Source organism: Melanerpes formicivorus, unplaced genomic scaffold (assembly GCF_026170545.1).
Source record: "Melanerpes formicivorus ecotype bairdi unplaced genomic scaffold, bMelFor1.0.p_v2 SCAF_33, whole genome shotgun sequence".
In the NCBI taxonomy this organism is placed as follows: Eukaryota; Metazoa; Chordata; class Aves; order Piciformes; family Picidae; genus Melanerpes; species Melanerpes formicivorus.
Genome location: NW_027142385.1, coordinates 3,159,285 through 3,184,026, shown reverse-complemented (window position 1 = coordinate 3,184,026; position 24,742 = coordinate 3,159,285). Strand labels below are relative to the sequence as shown.

Below are 24,742 nucleotides of genomic sequence, written 5' to 3'. Positions count from 1 at the left end.
GTGAGGATTTGAATTAAAGGCCAAGAGCCCAGACGTTTGTACGTGCTGGCAGTGTCTGTGTGCGGCTCCTAGAGGGAAAGGAACAGGACAATGGGAGCAGTGCTATCAGTTTGAGTCAAGAGCAGCCTTTCCCAGCAGCTCCCTTTAGGTCCATCTTCTTAGAAGATTTATTGCCATGAGGGCCTCCCTGTCATCACACGGCTAAAAATGGCAGTTTGGGTTTTAATTAATCTTTGTGAGTCAGCACATCATCGCGGTGCTCAGCAAAAGGAGCCGCACGCCCCAGTGACAGGGGAAGCAGGCAAGGAATTAGCAAAGGTGCTGACATGCTCATTAGCTGCTGCCTTCAGCCAGGCAGAGACTCCTTTCCTCCCACCAGCCCTGCGCTGAGGAAACAAAGGAATCTGTGGTTACTTCCAACAGCAACAAAGAGGAACGATTGCTAAGTGGCAGCACTCAACCCAGAGCTCTTCCAGACCCAGCTAAATACCAGAACACTGATGAGGGGAAAACAGATCAGCAATTGTGCTGGAAGTGGTTCTCTAGCATCTTACAAATGTTGTCTGGTTGCTTATGAAGGAGAAAAGTAATGATGTGTTGAAGGAAGCTGATCCTCCCACTGTGACAGTTTCTTTGGTAAGGGCAGTAAGAGAATTTTTCTACATGAAACAGGATTTTCTGGGGGAAAACTGGGAAGGGGAAAAAAAAAAGCCCCTCCACAACATCCAGGACAAAAAGTGGAAGACAATAACAGAAAATAATGAGATGCAGAGTCATGAACCCATCTTGATTAATCCTTCCTATCTCATCACCCCTCGTGTACCATCATATTGTAGCAGAGAAGTGAAGCCCTAGGCTGAAAAGAGGAGGGGAGGTGGGAATTAAGGTGCAAGATTCATGTAATGAATGTTCTGCTCTGCAAAAGCAGGTGAAGAACAGTCAGGGAGTAATATGGTGAGAACAAAGTCCAGTGGCCATGGAGCCTGACCTGTGACTTGGAGACAGTCTAGGGCTCTATTCCACTGGTTTTGTCACATCTTTTGGAAGCTCTCTTTAATTTTTATAGAGGTTTGAGATCTTCTGTCTGCAAAATGATAGGATGCTTATTGCTGTCTACAACTGCCTGAAGGGAGGTTGTAGCCAGGAGGGGGTTGGCCTCTTCTCCCAGGCAATCAGCACCAGAACAAGAGAACACAGTCTCAAACTGCACCAGGGGAGGTTTAGGCTCGAGGTGAGGAGAAAGTTCTTCCCAGAGAGAGTTGTTAGCCATTGGAATGTGCTGCCCAGGGAGGTGATGGAGTCACCATCCCTGGAGGTGTTCAAGAGGGGATTGGATGTGGCACTTGGTGCCATGGTTTAGTAGTCATGAGGTGTTGGGTGACAGGTTGGACTTGCTGATCTTTGAGGCCTTTTCCAACCTTATTGATTCTATGATTCTATGGGGAGAAGTTGCTGGTTGTGATAAGCTGTTTGCCAGGTTAGAGGCAACCTCTGGGAATCGGCCTTCCTCAACATGAACAGAAGAAGCTGTTACACATAGGATTTTCACAGGAATAGTGGGAAGACAAAGGCTTGGAATGGTGGCTGGACACCAGGAAATCTGAATGCAGGGTGGGCAGAGATTACAAGATATAGTTTGTTTAGTCTCCCAGTTCGAACAAAAGTGTACCTCAGTTCATTATGTAACAGTAAATGCTACAACACAGCAAAGCTCTCCTGCCTCGGCATTTCTGCAGCCCTGTTGTGCCACTGTCCTAAAGAAACCCATCTGCCTGTTGTTAGCAGAGGCTCTGACCCCAGGACATACCACTTTGAGGTAGGTAAATGTATCAGGTGTCATGGTGAGCAGTAGCAGTGGCAGCCATCCTCTCCCTCTGTCAGGCTGGGTGCCCACGTGGGAGGCAATGCTTGGCTCTTGCTTTCTGTATGAATTAGCAACAGCTCCATGCATATGCCTCCTAATCAAAACCCTGTGTGGGCCTGTCTGTGCGTGGCTAGAAAGCTGAAAACCTCCCGCAGAGAAAGGAGATAAGCATCTCTAACAGTCCCTCAAGTGCCACATGAGTGTTTATCAGAGAGCTGCTTCTCAGAGGGTGGCAAGTTGCAGACATCGAATATCTGCTGCTGCAGGGGCAAAACAAGGTGGGAGAGAGAAGTTGCCATGTGGGTGTGCTGGAGAAAGGATGCTGCAGAAGTTACAGCAGAAAGGAAATATATGAGGAGGAGGTGGTGGGACATACCTCAGGGCCAGGTGGTCCTGGAAACCCGACTGGACCTTTATCGCCGACTTTTCCCTGCAGAAATGAAAAAAGCATGGAGGCAAATGAGCTGGCTCCTGGCTTGCCTCTTGGAACAGCACATCCCTGCCAGGCTGTCTTTCCAGCTGGGCACTGAACCTTTGGAAGGGGAGATCAGGAAGCAGAAGATGCGTGATCACTTACCAAGGGGCCTGGTTTCCCTCGTGGCCCAGGGACCCCAGGCAGACCCTGGCTGCCCTGAGAGAAAGACACATTTATTTCAGAAAACACAACAAATCATCAAAATGCTTCCCAATTCCCCAGGCTCCAGCTACTCTGCAGCAGAGAGGAGCACATTCTAAAGGCTGTAGTGAGCCCTACAAGGAGCTGGGACAGTTGTACTAATGTCAGTGAGATGTTTCTTCTAAAGCCAGGGCTGAATTTAGCCCTGAAGAACACATGAGCTGTTGCAGTTCATTGTGGCTCAGAGCCATGTCGGCCCCAGAGCAGTGCTAAGCACAGTGTTAGTCAGCTGAAGTCAGTATCATGTTGTAGTCACAGGGGAGAAGTCATTTGCTTAGAAGTTCTACACGGTGTTAAGTGCTTCACTGGGTCAGGGTTTAAGTTGCTGCACTGAACAGACAATACTTCCAAGTCTGCAGCCGCTGGACCACACACATTCACCCCCACCCCCATCAATCCCATCCCTTCCCATTTCTGCCTGAAGACATGGCTCCCTTTCTGGAGAGCCCCCAGCAGAAATGCTTTGATTATCAACTGGCATGACTTTCAGAAAGGCTCAGGGGACCCAAAGTGAGAGCTACCCAAGCAGGGGGACCTGACAACAGGATACACCTAGTTCCAACTCCTTGTGGCTTAAGACGAGCTGAGAAAGCTGGTGGCCACACAGAATGCTGTGTAAGGGATAAAGATGATGGAGTGAAGAAAACTACTTACCTTGTCTCCTTGGAAGCCGATATCTCCTGGAACACCTGCTCCTCCCTGATCACCCTGGGTACACATCACCAGAGAGTTAAGATAGGCAACAGCAATGGCCAAAACGCCCAGGTAGATGCAAGATGGTGTATTGTACAGCAAAAGTCCCAGCACTATTCACATTCAAACCTGAACTGCTGGCAGAACGTAGATATTAACTGTAAAAACAATCCTGAACCTCCTAACATTGATTCTAAAGGGAGAAATGGAACTGCAGGAGAGAGAAAAATAGGAACTCCCAAGCATTGTGTTTCTACAGGAGCTACAAGAGGAGAGACAATATTCTTTTGGATAACAACAACTGTGAGGGTGGTGAAGTGTTAAAATTCAGCTGAACAGAAGAGCTAGTTTAGTTTTCAGTGAATGGACCTCTTCTCCAATGAGGCTCTAAGGAAAAGAAAACAATACTCATGGTTTCTGTGAGCATATCCTAGTGCTGGCACAAAAGATTGGTCTTCTTCCATAAGAAAACAAGAGTGACTGCCAGTAATGTTTGAGTACCCTCTTACTGCCAATATTTAGGCTGAGATTTCCTAGGAGAGGTAGGCTGATGTTCATTGGGATGGGGATCCCATCTTTAAGCACAACATCACTGACAATACTTTCTAAGCTATCTTTCTTACCCCTCTTTCAACCGTTGCAACAGATTCTGATTCCCTTGGTAGAGAATGGAATGGAATGGAATGGAATGGAATGGAATGGAATGGAATGGAATGGAATGGAATGGAATGGAATGGAATGGAATGGAATGGAATGGAATGGAATGGAATGGAATGGAACGAACCAGGTTGGAAAAGACCTCCAAGATCATCAGGAACAGTGTGCTTTCTTACATGGCCTCTCAGCCCTGCTGTGAGCAGGCTGGTAGACAAGATGACCTCCTGGCGTACTTTCCAACCTCATCTATTTAATAACTTACTTAAACAAAGGATAAGTCAATGATGGGGCAGAGAAAGGAAAATTCTGCTTGGGAAGTCAAAGAAGGAATGACTATAAAAACTTGGTACAATGACAAGACCCAACAGAAATAACTGTTAGAGGAACTCTGTCCCATGAGCAGCACATGACTCTGAACTTGGCTTCCTAGTAAGGGAACAAACCATACCAGAGCAGAGAGCTATATGTTTAAACATAGTCCACATGGAAGACATATGGATTGCTGCACCAGAGCCAAAGCCTACAAAGAGATGACAGAGGAATTCTACTTCTGTTCAAGCAGAACCCACCCATTTGTTATCAGAGAGCTGAAATAATCCTGACTACTTCAGTAACATGCAAGCCATATTGAAATTGTGGACGGTTAAGGCTTGTGTTGGGAAAGACTCTTTGGAGACAACTTTTTTTTCATAAGAAGAAAAAATAATTAAGAACTGTGCAGAGTCAGTGATGGAAACATTTCATGGATTCATGCTAAATTTGCTTGAGTATTTTGGGTGAATGTTCCCAGAGCATTTCACTCGACCAGAATCTTCTCAACAAATCTTTCACGGAGCAAAACTGAAATGTTGCTCTTAAAAAACACAAAGCTAAATTCATTTGGGTTTTTTTTTTAACCCAGAATATTTTAATTTGAGTTAAACAACCAATATTTTGTTTCATTTAAGCTATTTTCCATCTATCCTTCTCCCCCCCCCCCCCATTTTTTTTTGTCTTTTGGCAATGTCAGCAAATGGAAGCAATCAGCTCTTTGCGCAGCTTCAGTTCAAATGAACCTCAAGTATGAGATACAATGGAGATGGCAAAAACCCTTCTGGATGACCCAGTTCATTTCCAGCATTGCCACATTTCCCTCATCTTTTCTGAATTTCCTACTCATTTTATGTAGTCCAAGGCTTAAACCACTGAGACCCACTCTCAATCTGGCTCTTACCAGATGACAGCAGGAAAACAGCTTGTCTTCAGAGGTTTGCTCTGAAAACTCCTTGTTGAAGGGTCAGAATAAAAGGTACTTTGTCATTAAGTAGTTTTCTACCTGGACAGAGTAAGTGAGCACTGAAATACTATTTTGGAAGAAATGGCTGCTAGAAGAAAAGAGTTTCTTGAGCATAGCAAAAGGCAGGAACAAGCCTTTACTCCTGACCTTTAAGCAAAGTGGGACAGTGACCAGATGACAAACAGTTTTCAAACAACTCTGAGAAACAGGCACTAGAGAGGTAAGAAGGAAGCAGGAAAGACAAAACATCTTTATCTTCATGTGAGCTCCACTCAAGATGGTCACATGCTATTGCAATAGTACAGCAGGAAGGATCCATCTGCAAAGTATCTTAAACCAAAAGTGAGGCCTAGGGCATCTCCTTTCACCTGCCTTGAGCATCGTGAATCTGAACCTGTGATTCAGGGTGCGTGTCCTTAAGGTGAGGGAAAAAAATACAGAGGAAAGAGGTCAGGAATGTTTATAATTTAAAAAAGGGGCTGCAAGGACTTTCCTCATGGGGAGGAGGAGGAATGCATGATCTGAAATTGCAAACAGGCTCTGCCCAGGGGATGTTGCCTGTTTCATGTTTCACCTATAAAAAGAGCTGCAGCTTTGGAGACCCTGAGGCGCTTCTTAACGCCATGCACAGAGCAGGGGCTGTGAGGGAAGTGACAGATTTGCAAGTGTGAGGTGTGTTTGCTGTCTGTAGTGTGCAGATGAGGTCACTGTGCAAAAACCTCATGTTGCTCTTGACTGGACATCTCTTGTTCCCAAGACTTCCTGCTCAGCACTACAAAGGGAGCTAACACCGAAAAACTACTTGAGGTATTTTACTGAGCTCCATCCTTCACAAGTTACAGATGTCCCAATTCATAAAACCTCCTCATGTGAACAAGCAGCTAGGATTTCCTCCACTTCCTCCACCTTTCCTCTGCGTTCATCACATCACGTGGTCTTCTCAAGACCACTCTTTATTTCAGGGCTATGCAGTATCACAGCAGGGTGGGGGTTGGAAGGGACCTCTGGAGATTGTCTGGTCCAACCCACCCTGCTAAAGCAGGTTCACCCGGAGCAAGTTGCCCAGGATCACGTCCAGGTGGGTTTTCAATCTCTCCAGGAAAGGAGACTCCACAACCTCGCTGTGCAGCCTGCTCTAGGGCTCCAGCACCCAGTTAACTCTGCTTCTCCCTGTAAGAGCAGACAGAACCCTCTCTGCCCCTTCTCCTTGCCTCCATAAACACATTTAATTAGAAACGGAAGGATGACACATTTTGTGGGAAAACCAAAGCTGTAAAAAACATCCTTCAGTTCTGTGGAACCAGGCTTTTGTGGGGGATGCTGATGAGGTTGGTGAGCGTTGATGTGCTCTGTACTTGCCTGTCTAGCTGCTAGACAAAAAGCTGTGATTTCTGCAGGAGGAGTGGGAGGTTGCCCTATATTTGAGTTCATGCCTGGCCTCCACCATGTGATGCATTGGGATTAATGAGCAGCACCTTGTAGAGCACTGAGCAAGGCTTTCTGCTGTATGGGCTGTCTCAGCTCTGCACAGTATGGTGCCAGGCCTCCCTTTGCCTGCAGCGCTCCTGGAGAATGCACTGCAGGAAAACAGCACCGGCTCAGAAGGCTGAAATAATCTGCTCTTCAAAGAGAGCTTGGAGACCTCATGTGATCATAGAGGTGAACACTGGCATGGGTGTGCTTGAGCCACACTGATGTGAGTGGGACAGCTTGCTGCACAGTGGCTGGACTGTCATGCCCCACTAGTTAGCTAAATTCACCCTTCTAGTTGCATCTTCAAAATCCAGCAGAGAGGAAAACGCTGTCACTTGGGAAGTGACCACGCAATGAAAAAGGATCTCTGCAGAGGCAGATTGTATACAACCGTGGTCTGGAAATGCTTCAAGAATGGCAAGAGGCAAACTGTCTGATCCACAGAGACAGGGAATACATACAAGATTCAGGCAGGCTGCTCATGTTGCTGGTCATAGCAGTATGAAGCAGATGATGCAGGGTTATAAAGAAGTCACAATCTAATCAACAGAAAAAAAATAGTAGGCAACCAAAGAAAGCCTTAAATATGACCTCACAGCCTAAAAATGGCAGTATCAGCAGAAACTGAAGTGACACAAGTGGATTACAGAAGGGAGCCTCCAACACAAATCAATCCCTCTGCTCCAGGCAGGGTCCTTCCTGTGACCCAAGCCTAACTGGGCACAAAGTGAACACAGAGATTCTGCCTCTATCTTCCCATATGTGGGATTTCCTTAAGTCAGATATTTCTAAGATCAGCTTCAATTAAAAAGCATGTGGCAGGACCAAGAGGGACAAAGAAAGATTTATGGGGGAGCTTGTTAATAAAGGCTGAGATAGAAAACATGTTCATTGAAACAAGGCAGGTGACAAGAGGAAAGATGATACTGGTGAGGAAAGGGTCCAAGAGGCCAGAGTGTATTTCCCAGCTCCAGCAAACTCCTCCTCAGCCAGTCCTGTGATTCAGAAGTCCTCACCTAACATAAAGGACTTAAATGTGCCTTCCTTCATTTAGGCCACAAGTCCTTTGAAGTCAGGGTTTTACCCTTGCTCCAAACCAAGCCCAAGCAGCAAGACCAGATATTGTTTAAATTTCCTAGTGGCACCAGAAAATAAACAATTAAAACACAAATGTAAATGAGCTCTAAGAAGGGATGAGTGGTTTTGCTCATGATGTCCAAATCAAAGTGAGAGAAAATATCAAGGTTTAAAGGTGCCATTCACAGAAGAAACATGGGAGCAAGCGAATGCAACAGCCTTTTGATCTGTTGGAGAAGGGGTGGATTATAACCTGGGCCAACCAGATGAACAGTAAGAGCAACAAATCAGCAAACTAAATCACTGGAAAAAACCCACAAAGCTATTTCAGGCCAAATCCTCCCCAAATGTAAGGAGAGCTGATGAGCTTTGTTGATGAACTATGCTCATGCAAAAAAGTACATTGGACTCAGATGCTTTGGTTAAACCCAGTGATGTCAGATCTGTGTGCCTACACCTGAGCAGATGAGACTTGGGGACATCAATGGCTAGGTAGGTCTGGTTTGCCTTTACTTTGTATTTCCCAGCCCTTTGGCTGTTGAACTGATGGGAAGGACAGAGACAAGCTGTTTGGAAGTTCTCTCTGACTCTGGACTCATCACTAATCTGACCTGAATGTTTGATTGCACTCAGGATATTTGAGCTAAAGTCAACTCACTAGGGATGGAGAAGGTTTGAGGAGGAAGGATGGCTTGTCAGTCTTGGATCAGGGAAGGGCTGTAATGAAATTGGACTTCTCAGGATATCAGGTAGTGATAGGACTAGGGGGAATGGAATGAAGCTGGAGGTGGGGAGATTCAGGCTGGATGTGAGGAGGAGGTTCTTCACCATGAGAGTGGTGAAACCCTGGAATGGATTGTCCAGGGAGATGGTCGAGGCCCCGTCCCTGGGGGTGTTTAAGAGCAGGCTGGATGAGGCTCTGTCCAGCCTGATCTAGTGTGGGGTGTCCCTGCCCATGGCAGGGGGGTTGGAACTAGATGATCCTTGTGGTCCCATCCAACCCTGAATGAAACTATGAAACTATGAAAGACAAGAAGGTAGTCTGCCCCATCCAAAGAAAATGCAGCGGGAGAGGTAGAGGAGGAGGTAAAACTGTGATTTCCCGCACCTCAGGAGAGAAGCTGCAAAACCAAGCACAGGATTACTGGGGGAGGATGGATAATTCTGCATTTGGGAGTATTGTAAGGAGAACTCTAGGGAGAGCTTCAAACTATTTGGTTACTGTGAGGGTGGTGGCTGAAGAAATGCTGGGGCTAAACAGAGAAGTCTCTGTAACGTGATGGAGACTAATGTCCAGGAAAGTTGAGTTTGCTAAACAATAATTTAAACATTGGTACATTGGACACAGTCTCAAGCTGCACCAGGGGAAGTTTAGGCTCAAAGTGAGGAGAAAGTTCTTCACTGAGAAAGTTGTTAGCTGTTGGAATGTGCTGCCCAGGGAGGTGGTGGAGTCACCATCCCTGGAGGTGTTCAGGAGGGGATTGTACATAGCACTTGGTGTCTGTGGTGACAGGTTGGACTTGATGATCTTTGAGATCTCTTCCAACCCTCGTGATTCTGTGAATTAAGATACTCAAACATTGACTCCAAGCAGTAAACAGAAGAATGTGTGGGCTGTAGGAACTAATGTTGAGTCAAGAAACCAACTTGTCCTAAAGAAAATGTCCTCCTCCTGCCTTGTCCCTCCTTCCTTACAAAAGTGAAAAGGTGGTACTGGGGAGCAAAGGAAACTGCAGACACAGCAGCCCTGGCAAAGAGCTGCTGTATCACAAGGAAAGTGGAATCAGCTGGCTTGACATGACTTCCCCCTTGTGCAGCTTTGGGCTGCTAAATCATTCTCTAAAAGCAAACACCTAATGAGAACAAGGCAGCAGACAGAAGGAGGAAAATCCAGCTAATGGTCATTTTCCATTGCCCTCCTGAGCAATCAGAGCCAACAATAAATGATTGCAACTCCCACTCTTTCAGACTAAATAAACCCTGCAGTTGAGTATCTGTAGGAGGATGGTTCTCATGACACTGAGACATTTACACAGTTTCATGCTGATTTAGCTCAAGCTGCGTGGTTTTGTGCCAGCAGCACTAAATAACTGCAATCAATGCCCTTCTCCTTTTTTCTTTCCCTGAAGTGATTTATAACAGTTTGGTATAGGGCAATTTCCTCTCAGCAGGAGGCTGAACTGAGGTGAGTTTCTCCTAACACGTGCAGAGGTATCTAACAGAGGAGAGCTTTTCCTGGGAATCCAGCTGGTTGGCTTGATCCAGTGAGCTGTGGTCCTTTGTTGTTATGTTTCCCTCAAACACACTAATTCAAACTCACTGTCAGTATTGTTAGGTCTTCCTCCTCCTCCTCTCCATCCCAACATGTAACCAATATAAAAGCATAAAGCCCCAGTGAAACATCAGAAAATCTTTCAGTCACTGTCACCATCAGTGGGAGAGAGAAGGTGCAGAGAGGATGTGAGCACAACTGGTCTATACTCCATGGAAAAGGGCATGGGGCAGACATCATAAAAGAATGAAAAATCAAACCTAGAGTGTCAAGGAAGGAGGAAGGGTGGGAGGCTGGGGGCAAAGAGCAACCAGAGTGGAAGCAGTACCATGGTGCTAAATGAGAAAAAGAATCTAGAAAGGGGATTTCACATGCAAAATTAAAACACAGTGCAATAAGGGAGTATTCAGATCACCTTATCACCTTTCAGTCCATGTTCTCCAGGGTTTCCTATCAGTCCCTGAAAGAAAAGAAAGTTCAGAGTGAGACTGAATCAACTGTGAAGTCTTGCTCAGATCTAGGACATCGATGTTGCTGATGGGTCTGGTGGCTTGGATCAACAACATGGACCTGGCACAGGCCCAAGGACAAATGCCAGGCTGATCCCAAAGCTCCATCCCATGCTCTTTGAACACCCTTCATTGGCTGGAAGCATGCAGGGGAATGCTCCTGGGGTTCTGCATTGACCTTCACCTGCTGCCAACCACCAGTGGGATATTGTATTAACAGTCCTGGGTCACTACTGCTGCCCATCCGTTCTCTCAGGACAGTGAACACTGTCCAAGGGAGGAACAGAAGAATCTTCAGTCCTGCCAAGGTGGGACACGAGCTCACACAGCTCAGTTCTTCTCTCACCTTTAAGCCTTTTGGTCCTCGATAGCCCATCGGTCCAATAGGGCCCATGTCACCCTAGTGAGAGAAAGAGAAGTACCAAAGCCATTAGGTGAAAAGCCAACAGATGTGGTGAGAAATTCTTCTCTTGTCTGGTCTCTCAGTATTTCTGAGGAACTGCATCACTGACTTCAGCAGAAGCAGCATCCTGGCAAGGAGGCACAAGACTTTTAACATGTAGATAGTCTCTAAGGAGGAGAAGGAGAGGGGCTTTGCCTTGCAGGCATATGAGGAAAGAAGAGCAGCTCCTATCTGCATGCTTCCCTTGCCACAAAGCAGAGGCTCTAGAGTGCCTTGACACTAATCACTGGAGATGTGAGCTGTCACCCAGCCTCACCGTGCTGCAGCTCTTGTGCATGGCTATGGCAGCAGGGCAGAGTGTGCTGGGTGCTTGGAGAAAGTGTGATCATTCTGCTCCTGCACCACGCATTAAGGTGCCTGGGAGTGTGTTCAGACTCACAAACAGGAGCCTGGATCCACTAAATATATATATATATACAAATCTGATAAGGAATTCTTGTTAGTTAATCAATTGGGAAAAAAATTAAAAGCAAATGGAAGAGGAAAATTAATTCAGGAACCATCTTGAAGTTGACAGCCAAGGTAGGAGCTGAGAAATGATTCTGGGTATGTTCTTCCTAACTTTTCTATGGATAAATTTGCCTCTTCCCCTCTTTGAAAAATTAAAATATGGAGCTGCTTCAAGACAACCCTGGAGTATATTTCTTTTCAGTGAAGTTACTCATGGTTCCAGAAAGAACCTACCACAGTACTCCTGAGTTCTGCAGAGCGAATCTGCGAGTGTGTTCCAAAGGACACAGACTCAAATGTGAAAAGGCAACAGTGAAGAAGTTTGGGTCACTTCTGAGCTCTGATATCTGGAAGTGATATGGGGAGAAGAGAGGAGAACAGAGGTGTCCCATCAACCTGGCCATCCTGCTGCAGCAAGAAGTCAGCATGGCATTGTGTATTGGGACTTGTAGGAGAAGCTGCAGCACAGGAGGATGTTGGAGCTCAGGGTTGCTGTGAGTAGCTTCGTGTGCAGGCACAAAAGAAGCCTTCAGTAAGCAGCATTTAAAGAGGCTTTGACTGCTCTCTGCCCATGAACAGAGTCAGTGATTGGGTGCACCAGCCTTGCCTGCCATGTGTAAATAAACAGGGCAGGCTCTGCTGAAGGAGGACTTCTCTGGTCAGCAGTCTTGGGCCCACAGCCACACTGGGAGCACTGGGCTGCAGCCGCCTGAACAGATGAGCTTTTCATACCTCCCCACATAAAGGCTTCTTGTAGAAATGCATTTACTTAAAGCTTTGCCCACACAGTTAATTAGGAGAGCAAGAGGCTTCAGCTACTTTTAATTCTGCTCTTCAGCTTCTCTTAAACAGGGAGCCCAGACACCTGTGGGGTGTGTGGAGGCAGTTGGGAACCTGGCTGGTCCCCAGGGTGGCTGTAGCTGGGAAGGAAGCAAGCAACTGAAAGGAGGCCAGCTCAGAGCAAACACCCAGCCACCTTCTCCAGGCCCTGCAGTGTGAGCCTCATGCTGCAGACCCCAGGGCAGGAGGCTGGTGATGTCCTACAAAGATGACAAGGCAGGAGGAATGTTTAGAATAGGATGGAGGAGGTCAGTATCAGCTCAATCCCACCAGGGATGCTTCAGCATCCTGAATTCAGGAGTTGTATATTACCCTGGGACACAAGATCTGACTCAGTTGGACCTGAACCTCATGTTGAAACTTTTATTTACCCAGACAGGTATCACCAGACTAATTTGGAAAGACAGCAGCCAACTGCTGCTGCTGCAGCAAGTGATTCCTGAAAAACCATCATTGCAAAGGAGCAACTTTCTGCCTTGAAAGTAGATCTAGAAAGCAACTCACAACAGGAATGATCATTTCTTCAGCAGAAAGAAGGGAAGGGAGACTACAGATCAGGCTTAGCAGCAAAAGGAGAACTTGGGTAGTAGAACATGAGTACTTGGGAAGTAAGTAGAAACCAACATAATGGATCAAGACAGAGAAGGTGACAGACTTGAGATATCTGGTGAGGAGGTTGAATGGTGATCCAGGACACGCAATGCTAGATCTTGGGAGCAGTCAGGGATAAACCACCCCCCCACCCCACCCCCCCAAACCAGATTAGTTGTATCTCACATAGAATTTGGTGCCATTTGGGTAGCTGTGGCTAGTGTGGGACAAAAACATTATGATCACAAAGGCAGGTTAGCAACCACAGGCTGCCTGTCCTCAGTTCAGATCAGCTCCAGACAAAACCTGTGCTTCCTGGCTCTGGCCATCTACCCCAAGCATAAAGAATCATAAAGCTTGGAAAAGACCTTCAAGATCATTGAGTCCAACCATTACTCTAATATTGTCAAGTCCACCACTAAACCATGTTCCTCACCACCACGTCTGCAAGGCTTTTAAATCCCTCCAGAGATGGGGACTCCACCACTTCCCTGGGAAGCCTGTCCCAGTGCTTGATACCTTGCTAGAGCCTCCTTTCAGGGAACTGTACAGAGTGAGGGGGTCTCCCCTGAGCCTCCTTTTCTCCAGGTTAAACAACCCCAGTTCCCTCAGCTGCTTCTCACAGGACTTGTGCTCTAGACCCATCACACAGGCTTTGTGCTAACAGGAGTGACCACTTTATGTGCACAGACGGAAATCTCTTGAAACAAGTACTGATGCTAAAATAAATCATAACAGATTCAGCTGGGTATTCACTAACCCCCAGCACAGCTGCCAGAGGATGAGTTACCACCCATCCTTACAGACATTTATCTCCTGCTGGGGAAGGGTGTAATGAAACATGGAATGTGACTGTGTGCATAATTACCTGGGTTAGTGATGGGATGGGGAGAGTGCACGTAAAATTCCTGTGTGCCCAGAGGCACAGTTCCTGCCCACTGTCTCTCCAGTGAGCAAGAGCTGTGTGTCCTTGGGTCACTGCTTACAGGGGCTTACTTTCTGATCCTGGTGTGGAATGAATATTGTGTCTTTGAAGACAACCACCCTGGTAAGTGTTATCAAAAGGGTGTGTTATCTAGGAATAGAGGCACTAACAGCAAACCTTTAATCTGTTCCCTCTTGCTTAGAAAGGGGTTGCTCTCCTCCACCTCCTAGTCCACCAGCCAGCCTCCTCTCTCTCAAGACATCACACCTCCCCCATGCAAAAAGTCATCCTGGTCACTACCCTACCACAGGAAGAAGAAAATCTGTGCCTAGTTACGCAGCCTGAAAGGGTTAAACCCTGAGAAACCAGATCTCCATTTGTTTTTGTACTTACAATGAGTCCAAGGACTCCAGGAGGACCTGGGGCTCCCAATTCTCCCTAAAAGGAAAGACAAACCGACATGGTTACGGGCACTTTGTAGACAAACAGAGCCTGAAAGGCCTCTCAGTGTTTCAAGAGCTTGAGGGAAGGGTAAAGACTGTCCCTCCCCCAACCATTCCCCCCACAGCCCCTTCCCCAGCCAACACAATCCAGAGCTTCCATCTCAGGAAGTGCTTAAGAGTACAGCCTCCAGACACAGGGCTGCTTGTTGCTCAGCATTTGCTTGCAGGGTTATTTCCCCTCCTGGGAGCAGGCTGGAGAAAAGGAGCAATTCACTGTGCAGGGAGGGGAGCGGGTGGGAGCCTGCCCCCGGTGAGATGCAGGCACGGGCAGGGAGAGGGACCAGGGACAGCACAAAGGTGCTGCTTAGTGTTGGGATTTTGAGATTTTGGGAAGTGGTTGAAGAACAACAAAACTCGTGAGAAAAGAAAGACCTGGATGAAAATTGAAGTGGTTAATTTAGGGAGAGGGTATGCCAGCTTCTGCAGCTGTTTCATGGGTCCTGGGAGTAGTACCCCTGGTACAGGGTGCTCCGAGACTGCTCCTCCAGTATCTAAGAGAGGGTTTAAGGTGGGGAGCCAGCAGCATCCTCTGCACTCTGCATCATCCAGCCATTTCTTTAATTTCCTGGAAAAGCCTCTAGCCTTGGGGCTGCAGCTTGTCTGCTGGAGGTGGCTCAGCACCTTGTCTCTGAAGCAGGGAGCTTTCTGCACTTGCTTAGGGGTCGAGTCACTTTTGATCACGTTGTAGAGAGCTGGACTGCAGAGACAGAGATTTTGTCTTGGGCTCCATGCTCATTTGCCATCTCTTACAGGCTGTCCCCAAGCAGGGCATTTTGGAAAGCACCAGCTCCTCTTAGAGGCTTTTCAAGAGCATGTCAAGGCTCAGTATTCAAGGGAGTCACTATATGGGGGGCTGGCTTGAATTCCCAGCTCCACCACAAACTCCACCCCATGCCAGCTTTCCAAAGACAAGCACATGCTAGGAGTGCCTGCAGGTGCCTGGTAGCATTTTCAGGAGAAGTGCAGCAGAGAAGCTGTGTCAGACCCACACAAATCACCCATCTAGGGCCCTAGCTACTTGGGCAACCATGTGATGCTCAGCCTGTCCCTGTGTCTCCCTTGGTGGATCACCTGCTCCTTTACTGCACTGACAGTGGATTGCTCGTCAGGGCAAGGACCTGCTCTTACATGCCTCCTTCTTCACCAGGGCCTCTCTAAACAAGTGCACTGGAAATACTAAACTTCCCCTTGGCTCTGCCAACCCCACCCCTGCTCTGGCTCATGCTGGCTACTTCCTTTGACAGAGCAGTTGAGTTTATGGTGCACATCTGGTGTAGTCCCCTTCAGTGCAATAAAGCTCCCCTTTTATGGGAAGCTTTGCCTAGTGAAAGAGAAGGGGACACGACGTGACTAAACGTGCTCAGCCTCCTTGGGTAAGGGGTTATGTGTGTTTATTTTATGGGAAGTGGAGTGGAGGACTGTTGGGCAAGCACACACAAAAAAGCGTTTCATAATCTCAACCAGCCTAAAATTGCTTTTTTATGGCCGGATCCTTTCCTGCATACTTGGGACATCTGTGGAGCAATTGTTCCCCATGGGTGGGATTTCTGTGTCCTCAGAGCTACTGTAGTAAGGTCGGCTTCAAGCTGTATGTGAGTTGAGGCCTGGCGTTACTAGGCTCAGCAAGAGGAGGGAATACCCTCAGGAACGCTGAGCACAGGAGCTGCACAGTGGCCTGGGGTTCCCAGTAAGCTCTGCAGGCTCTGAGGGTGATTGGGATGGTTGGCTCTTGGTCCCACCAGCTGCAGGAAGCGACCGTCTAGAGTTCCGAGTTATGTCATGTGGGCATTCCCAAAGTAAGTGTGGAAATGCATGGCCTCACATCTAAGGCAAGAGGATTTCCTCTTGGAAGAGGAGGGGGCAGACTCCCCTGGGAGATGTGGACAGGACTAGTTGTTAATTTGAGTCATTGGATGGCTTGGGAAATGGAGGATTTACAGGTGCTCTTTTGTGGCTCTCGGTAATGAAAGGCTGTTCCCTGACCTGTGAGGGAAACTGGGCTCTATTCTCCTTTCTTCAGTGCATGGACTGGGCACTGGGACAAGAGACAAGGAGATGAATCAAGAGGCCTTTCCCATGTCTAATTCCTGTGATTAAGAGACTAATTGGAGTGGCTAAAGCGCTCCGGGAGCGGGGATCTGGAATGTGATGGCTCAACAGTTCTCAGCAAGCTGGTAGGAGGGAAGAAGGGGAAAACGCTGCTGTGGCTGGAAGAGCCTTTGCTCTGTCTGGAGGGGGCGGAAAGAAGATCAGAGACTGTCGGCTTCTGCCATCCCCAAGAGATGGAGGGGGCAGCAGCAGCCTAAGTGCTCCATGGATCAAACAGAAGCTGGGGCAGCTCGGGCCCCGTGGCAGCCTGCCTACAATTCAGCTGCATTCTCCACCTAGCGAACTCGGCATATTTGTGTGCTCCACAAACAGACTTTCTGGCATTTTTCTGCGTCTGTGACTCCGCTTGTGACCCTGTGAACCTCCCTTTAAGTCAGCTGAAACAGTCTGTTTTCATTCTACGATCTCCAAGGCACATTAATATTGAAAAGCCCTTGATAAGATGAAAGAAGAGCAATCCTTGGGGCTGAATTCACGGAAGGGCCACTCGCTCCTTTCCGACGCTCTGGGAGCTGCCATTCAGCTAACACTGAGCACATCTTCTGAATGGGGCTTAGACAACTTGCCAATTTAAAAGAAAGCAAAACAGGTTAGTTGAGAAAAAAAATATCTTTCTGACCTCCAGGACTCCTGGTCTTCCCCGTGGGCTGGCTGGAAACAGCGATACAATCTAGAGTCTTCTACTTTGGGACTACTGATTCCACTCTGACCCATGGCTTAAGTTGACTGAAGGATGGGAAAAGTCCTGCAGAAGTATTCCTTGGGAATCTAATTCTTGCAGTTTGCTGCATTTGTCACTCATATGCTGAATTCCCACAAAGGCTGGGCTGTGGCTGAGCTTGGCTTGCTGATTACAGTCCTTTGTGAAAATAACTTTTATGCTCTATATATGATGAATAGGAACTTGAAGACACATGTGGAGTGGGTTACCTCACAGAAATCATTCCATCAAACCCCAAGAGCAGCACTGTGTTTATGTGTGAATAACCCAGACAGCAGGAATTTCAAAGATGAATCAGCACTGCTCACATGCTAATTGAGGGAGAACCAAAGTAATTCAGAAAGTAATTTAGAGTAATTAATACATCTGAGGACTTTTGCAATCCACAAGGACATGTTTTGTGAGCAGTGGAAAAGACAGCTCATCGTCAATTGTTTGGTATTAAGTGCTACAAGAGCAGAGCAAAATAAACCTTATCAGCATGCAGCTGCTTAAATGGTCTCTGTGACCATCCTGACCCAATTCCCAGGAGACACATCCCATTCTTAGAAAGCCAGCAGGGGTCAGATGAAGACCGGACAGAGGCCAAGAACTCAGGAGCCTGGAGACTTCTCCCACTGCAGTCCCAGGGCAGGCTGAGGCAAGGGGCAGAGTAGCAGAAGCCTGGGCTATGGAGTCTGTCCCAGTGCTCCCAGACACTGGAGTTGGGAATCTGGCACTTCTTGCACTTAATAGTCACTTCAGATAAGGAAAGGTATTGGGCTTGAAGTACTTTAAAAGCTTATTTCTACATGCTGGTGAGATGCAAACCAAGAGGTACCAGCTTGCTAACCTGCATTACAAAATGAGGTGTGGTGAAAGGGAAGGAACATGTCTCTTTCTCTCTGTACCTCAGTCCTCTACACAGTCGAGTACATGGCCTGCTCCTCTGAAGGTTCATGTGCACTCAAGTGGTGCCTTATGACAATACACCCCTCTGTCTGTGGGCCCATGTCTCCCTCTAGGTTCATATGAAGCTTCATTCAGAGCACACTAATCAATAAGGTGTTTCCTGCCGCTCTCAATGACTTTGCATTATGCCCTGTAGTATGGATGACATGCTCCAACAACTGCCTGCTAACATCCCTACCTCTTCTCTCCTGATTTTTCTTCAGCTCAAATCTTCAGAATGAAGAAACATCTATCAAGACTAAAGTGCAAGACAGATGGAGATGGGAAGCAAATAGCAACAGGATGACCTAGAATGTTTATTCGAACACAGGAGTTTGCAGCATGCTTGATCAGTGCAGGGATATATGTTTGTTTTCCAGGAGGAACAAACCCAAAATGCTAGCAGCTGCCACCAAAATTAAATGCTTCTTTCAGCTCTAACTAGCTGAAGCAGGAGAGTGTGCCTGCTGATGATGCAGTACAGTGTGCTGTCTACTGCAACAGAGAAAGAAGGAATAAAGCTATCAACTTACTGGGTTCCCATCGATGCCTGGAGGTCCTCGTTCCCCAAAATCACCAGGAAAACCCTGAGGAGAGGAGGCAACACACAAATATTAATTCTTGATGGACTCTGGTGTAAAGACAGTCAGCTTAAAAACTGCTCCCCCTGCACTCGGTGCAGCACTTTGGTAGGCAGCAGGTCACAAGGAAGTGTGGTCCAAGAGCCTACTTGTTCTCATCCAAACCATTCTTGCTCCACCAGCACATCTGCTCAGCAAGAAGCTCTACAAGGCCAAAAGCTCTGATTCACTACTCTCTCCTGGGGCCAATGAAGGGTAACCAGAAGTACTGTTTACAAGGCTCAGCCATGAGTTGCACATTTACTAATGGGAGCCTTGAGAGGAAGAATCAGTGAGGAGACAGGAAGGCTTTTTCCTTGGTCATGCCATGAAAAGCACCCAACACTGAGGCTGCTGGATGTGGCTGGTTCACACCTTGTCTTGCAGGCTATGTCCAGCCCTCAGTCAGCTGTGCCTTTTCCTAGCACTGATTGACAGCCCTGGGCTTCACATGACAGACAAGGCTTTTCCAGTGCCCTGTAGGAAGACAATGTGAGTGTGAATAGCAGAGAGTAAGGGTGGAAATCAGTGCTTCAGTCTTCTTTTGTCTTACCTAAGTACTGCAGTAAGTCCAACAAGGAATATGCAGCCCTGAAGATTGTGCTGTGTAGTTTATATGTGAAATGATACTCTCACATTAGGAAAATCAAAGTCTGTATTTAAAGACACAGTGCTTTCTATCCTCTTTCAGGAAGTAATAGCCCAGTGAGGGATGCTTCCTTAAAAGTCAACCCCAAATCTCTCATGTCCTGGAAGAATACATAAACCTCACTGCAATGACTATCCTCAGAAATGGATTGTCAATCTGAATTATTTCATCCTGCCTGCTAACACAATCAGTTTAACAGTACCCCCTTCTCATAGGATAGCTGAACAGTGTCATGTCTGTTGGAGCCCATGCAGATGCTTAATGGAGCTGATCAAAGATGCCTAGTGAATTCACTCCAATGCATTCACGACCTTTCAGCTTGCCAGAGGAACAAATGATTCCAAGCTCATTATGGTCCACACCCCAGAGCTGTGAAAGACCATGTTTACTACATGAAAAAGTCACCACAAAAGACTTCTTCATCATCTCATTATATCTGATACAAATTTGGAAGACTTCAAACAATTACAGAGAAGGGAGCAGAAGTACTGAGCCAGAACGTGGCGGTGTGGCACGCTCTCGCTTGCCCTGCTGGACAGACCCCGTGCTCCCCTAAGCCCCCTCAGTTCCTCATTGCAAACAAATCATACAGCAGCTTGCTATTCTCTGTCTTGACATGCTCCATCTCCCTCAGAAGCAGCTCAGCAGAGGGGTAACACCACTACTGTGGTTAGTAAAGCCTCTTAGTCACTACACCAATATTTTCAAGGAGGAAGCAGTTGAGCTTAAGATGGATTGGACTCAATGCTTCCCTGAGCTTGAACTTCATTCAGTAATAGACTGGTGGGCTATAAAGAACTATCAGGGACAAGCTCAAATAGCAGCTCCAGGGCTACTCTGAACTTTGGCTGCAGTGGAAGGTGCTTTGGGGAGGTTGTGATGTTGCATTAAGAGAGTGCTGTAACTCTCCGCTTCGTTTTCTTGCATTGCTCTTAAGATGGGGTGGAGTAAAATACACCACACACCATCCACCCCCTGTGACTCTCAGCCAGTGGGGAAATCCTTGTCTGCTAGAGGAGCTCCCCATGGACAGAACATATGCAGAGCCTAAGCCCCAGGCTCTGACTCCTGGACTTGGCTAATTCAGCCAGAGCTAAAATCCTGCTTTATTCTCACACACTTCTGACTGTGGACATCAGGATAGAAAACTAAGGAATATAGAACATATATAGAAACATAGAACATATAAAAGGCTTCCTAGCCAGAGCATCTACCTCTGTGCTTCAGTTCAGAATGGGAACTTGTAAAGCAAAGCTCAGATCACCTCTGCTACCATTTCTTTTTATGGTGGAGCAGTATTGGAGAGTAGCAGTATTGCTCATGAGGATACACCAGAAGATGTGCTCCAGACACACCAACAAGTTTCAACTCCTAGTGAGTGCAGCACTTCTGACTCCAACTGGGAGTAAAATTGCCTTAAGCCCTTCTGTGGCTCCACCAGACCGTGAGATACAAAGGACAACACAACCATGTTGTGGGCTAATTAAGGGCTTAAGAGACAGGGATGGAGAGGACAGGGAGAAGATGGTCCTTGCTGAGCCAGAAGGATGCTCTCTGTTTCTATCTGCTCCTCTGTGTACTACAAATTCTGGTTACCTTGGAAAAGCAAACCTGAGGCAACAGCAGCACGTTATCTGGAAACCCACCAGCAACACTGAAAATGGAAATGATTGCAGTGGTCAGAACAGGAAACTACACTGGAAAGCTCTGCAGTGAAAGATGTCATCTTATCAGTCTCAGTCCAGGGTATTCAGTACTCCTAAGGTTGGAAGGGACCTCAAAGATCATCGAGTCCAACCTGTCACCACAGACCTCCTGACTAGAGTAGGGAGGACACCACTGCCCACTGCAGGCTTGAACTGACAACCTTCCCATTAAGGGTCTTGTGCACTACCAACTGAGCCACCTGTCCCCTCCCTTCAACATCTGAGAGTTTACCAAGTTGAGTCAACAAAACTAGGTGGAAAGATACTTGATCAGATCTAAGGGGAGAAATGGAAGGCTTGTTTAAGAGAAGCAAAATTTTGCCACTGACTTTGGAGCCAGCTTGTCACCTCTTCTGTACCAATTCCCTACAGCATTCGGTAGGCACTCCTGAATGGACACAAGCTATTGCTTTCTTGCTTGGATTCAGTACTTCTGTTTTATGGGCACCACGAATGGGAAAGCTGTCTGCCTTTTCCTGTCTGGGTATTACATCCCTCAAGCCTGAGCACATGCCAAGGAGCTATGGTAAGCAACCACTGGAAACAGCCTTCTGCCATCTAGAGACAAAGACACCAAATATAGCAAGAAGGTGTGTGTGTGTGTGCCCCCTACAATTTTCTTTTAATGAAAAAAAAGGGGAAAAAAATAGCCCTGCTACATGCTGAATAAATAAGATTAGAATAGAGATGTGTAGGGAAAAGTCATTGCTCAGGCAAGCAAAAAAAATTTGACTGCCTTGGAATATTTTGCAGTTTACAGTCATGCAACTTGCCAAGGAAAATAGGAGTGCACACAGACTGATACTGTACTTATGCTGCTGTGGACTTCAGTCACAGTCTCCAGCACTTGCCCAGCTGCATCTTTCCTTTCTCACAGGGCAGAGCTGGGCATGGAGTGACCTCTGGGTGCCATGGAACAGCCTGGTCCCAGAGATGCTGAGGTGTCTTCTGTCAAGCTAAGGACTTGCCAGCATGGGAAGGTTTTACTACTCTGAAAAGTACAATCATAGTATCAGCTAGAGGACCACTTGCTCCAGACTAAAAACATCTTCTAAATTGGGTTTAAGTCTCTTCCAACATGAAAAAGACCCACAAAAACCAACCAACAAATAAACTCAACCCAAACCAGATTATTGATTATTCCTGAAGGCAGAGAGCTGAGCACCTGAGGTCATTTGGCCAATGCTACCCAGTAGGCAAGAGATTCAACAATAAAATCCATTCACAGCACACTGTAACACTTCCCACAGTGCCAGGGTTTCTGCCTGTCCTCAAGAGGTGATGGAAAAGAGTCAAAGTGGGAGGAAATAGAGAAGCAAACCCAGACTAGTATGGGCTGGCATCATTGATCCTATAGCCAGGCCCAAGACAACACTCAGCACAAAGCCCTGTCCTTGACAACACCTGATTGCCCTTAACACACCATCTGCTCTGCTGGCATGAACACCCCTCCCAGCCCAGGCTCACAGATCTCTGGGGTGCTGGGTGGTCCCCTGGTACTTTTTGACCTGAGCTGTAAAACATACTCAGAAGAGGAGACAAATGAAAAGAGCAGCTTCAATTCAACTAAGCCCAGCATCCTAGACCAGTACTGGAGTTTGGCAACACAAGTATTAAGAGTCTTTAGCACATTAAGTGAGACCAAGGCTGGTGGCTGAAGGAGGATATTTCTACATCCACACAGTCTCCAAAGACCCAAACCAGGTTGTGAAACTCGTCCCAACACAGTCCTGTGCACAGCAGGAAACAATCAATCTTGTAAGCCCCTAATAAAAAGAAAGCACTTTCTTTCCATGGGGTAAGCAATAGCAGTTTAAACCACAGCAAGAGTTCCAGTGACCACAGTGTCCTAATTTATTGGCTCTCACATGTTTGTAAAAGCTGTTTTTTCACTGCCTCTCTCCTCCTGCCTGAGCCTAAAGGACAGAGATGTTCCTCAGGATCAAAACTAACAGTATTCAACCAAAGCAAGCAGCCTAAGAATCACAAGTGGACTTAGTTATCCCATCCATTTCATTCCTGTAAGCACCAGCACCTCTGCTCCTCTCTTGTGCACTGCTCCAGCAGCCTTAGGAACCCAAAAAGAGAGAGAACACAAGGGGCAGGGAGCTCATTTATGGTGCTGGCCCACAGGCAGGTCACAACTGGCAGCCCATTACAGGAGATTTGTGAAAGAGATTAAAGGCCACAGCACATTCAGAGTCTCCTGACCTTCCCAAAGTGGGTGCAGAAGGGATTTTGGTGCAGCAAATCTGTGGTTTGTCAGGGTGCAGCTCTTTATCCAGGAAGACTGGTCCCTGGAAACTATGCTCAAGAACTGGGATGACATAAAAAGGAACCTTATGAAAAATATCCATTGAGTGTCCTGCCTACCCTGCAGGAGGGAATGGACATGCAGAGAAAGACCAGGACCAGGAAGGAACGGCAAACAGCAGCAGAGCTAGGAGGAGAATGCTTGACTAATAAGTTCTGTTGGCCAAGAGCTGGTGGGGTGCTCCTTTGCAGTGGCTGAGGTCAGGTATGACAAAACTGTTGGCTCTATCTCAAAACTGGGAAATGCAGAGAGGAGGTGGGGAATAGTAATCCAGCTGAATGGATTCCATGTTATCTGAAGAAGTTTAATGAAAGAAGCAAGATGAAGCTTGAAGAAGAGTTGGAGAAAAACCATGCAAGCAGATGCTTTGCTCTAAGTAAGAGCTGGGTGATTCTGTGCTCTCCTGTCCCCAAGCTGAGCTTCACAGTGCTTGTTGCAGTTTGTCCTCACTGCATTCAGTGGAGCTGAGGAACCACTGTTAGAGGGGGAACTGAGACACAGAGAGATGCAAATGGATTTATCCCAGGAATAAGAAGTTCAGAGCTCAACCAGTAACTAAATCTCTATCTTTGTGATCCTACAATAGTGCCTTAATTCCTTTTCATCCACACTCCCTGCAAAGGACATCCTTTCATACACCGGGAGCCTCCTGCTGAGAACAACCAGACCTAGACAGACACTGGAACCAGCTCCTCCTGCACCAGGGGATTACATCCGCCTCCCCTCCCCTTCTTTTCTTCCTCTGCTTAGAACAAACAGAGCAGCAGGCCCTGTCTTGGTGTTGTCAGGCAAAGGGCTACTCTGTCTAAGCAGATGTCACCACTGCTTGTCCCTTGAAGCAGCTGTCCTCAGGGAAGTGGAGACCACTGGGATGTACCATGTCCCTTGCGTCCCCGAGGCCTTTTCAGGTGTGTGCATGTGGGTGGGTGTGTTGTATGTACACAACATCTGATTCATTTTAAAGCTTTCTCTCTGATGGAGTAAGGGAGGCAGTCTGGCAGCTGCTGCTCCAAGGAATCCTGGCAGGTCTTCACGCCAACAGAATCCTTCTCCAAAAATAGGACTTTATTTTCCTGTTGGCTGAAGGTGAAGCTGCTCAGACCAACCAGCCCTCCTGTCTTGTCTGCGAAAGACTCTATTTGCCAGTTGGCTCTGGCCAGGTGAATCACTGCCCAAGAGTCTCCCCAGGGATGGAGCTTTCAAGTCAAACAATTTAAATAATATTAAAAGAAGGTGGTGTTGGAGAAGCAGGGCTGAAGGTGAGAGAAGGCATTCACTGGAAAAAAAAGAGGAGAATAAAATAAACAAGTGTAGCTTATGTTGGCAGCTTACACCTCTGAGAGCATTCTTGGTGGAGAGAGCAGACATGAGCCCCTTGGCAGGTGGGCATGAAGGCAAGCAGGCTGCTCAGACCCCATGCTGGT

General features: G+C 47.1%; 1 protein-coding gene across 3 annotated transcripts in view; it reads right to left on the bottom strand.

The window, feature by feature from the left end:
* COL27A1 (collagen type XXVII alpha 1 chain) overlaps positions 1-24,742 on the bottom strand; it is a 171,599-nt gene that overhangs the window by 81,136 nt on the left and 65,721 nt on the right. For all 3 annotated transcript variants that reach the window (XM_068155646.1, XM_068155645.1, XM_068155647.1), the window contains 7 exons: positions 18,563-18,616; positions 14,160-14,204; positions 10,844-10,897; positions 10,404-10,448; positions 3,195-3,248; positions 2,442-2,495; positions 2,241-2,294 (listed from right to left, as the gene is read on the bottom strand). In XM_068155646.1, coding sequence (XP_068011747.1) covers positions 2,241-2,294; positions 2,442-2,495; positions 3,195-3,248; positions 10,404-10,448; positions 10,844-10,897; positions 14,160-14,204; positions 18,563-18,616 — 360 coding nt within the window. The remainder of the gene's footprint in view (positions 1-2,240; positions 2,295-2,441; positions 2,496-3,194; positions 3,249-10,403; positions 10,449-10,843; positions 10,898-14,159; positions 14,205-18,562; positions 18,617-24,742) is intronic.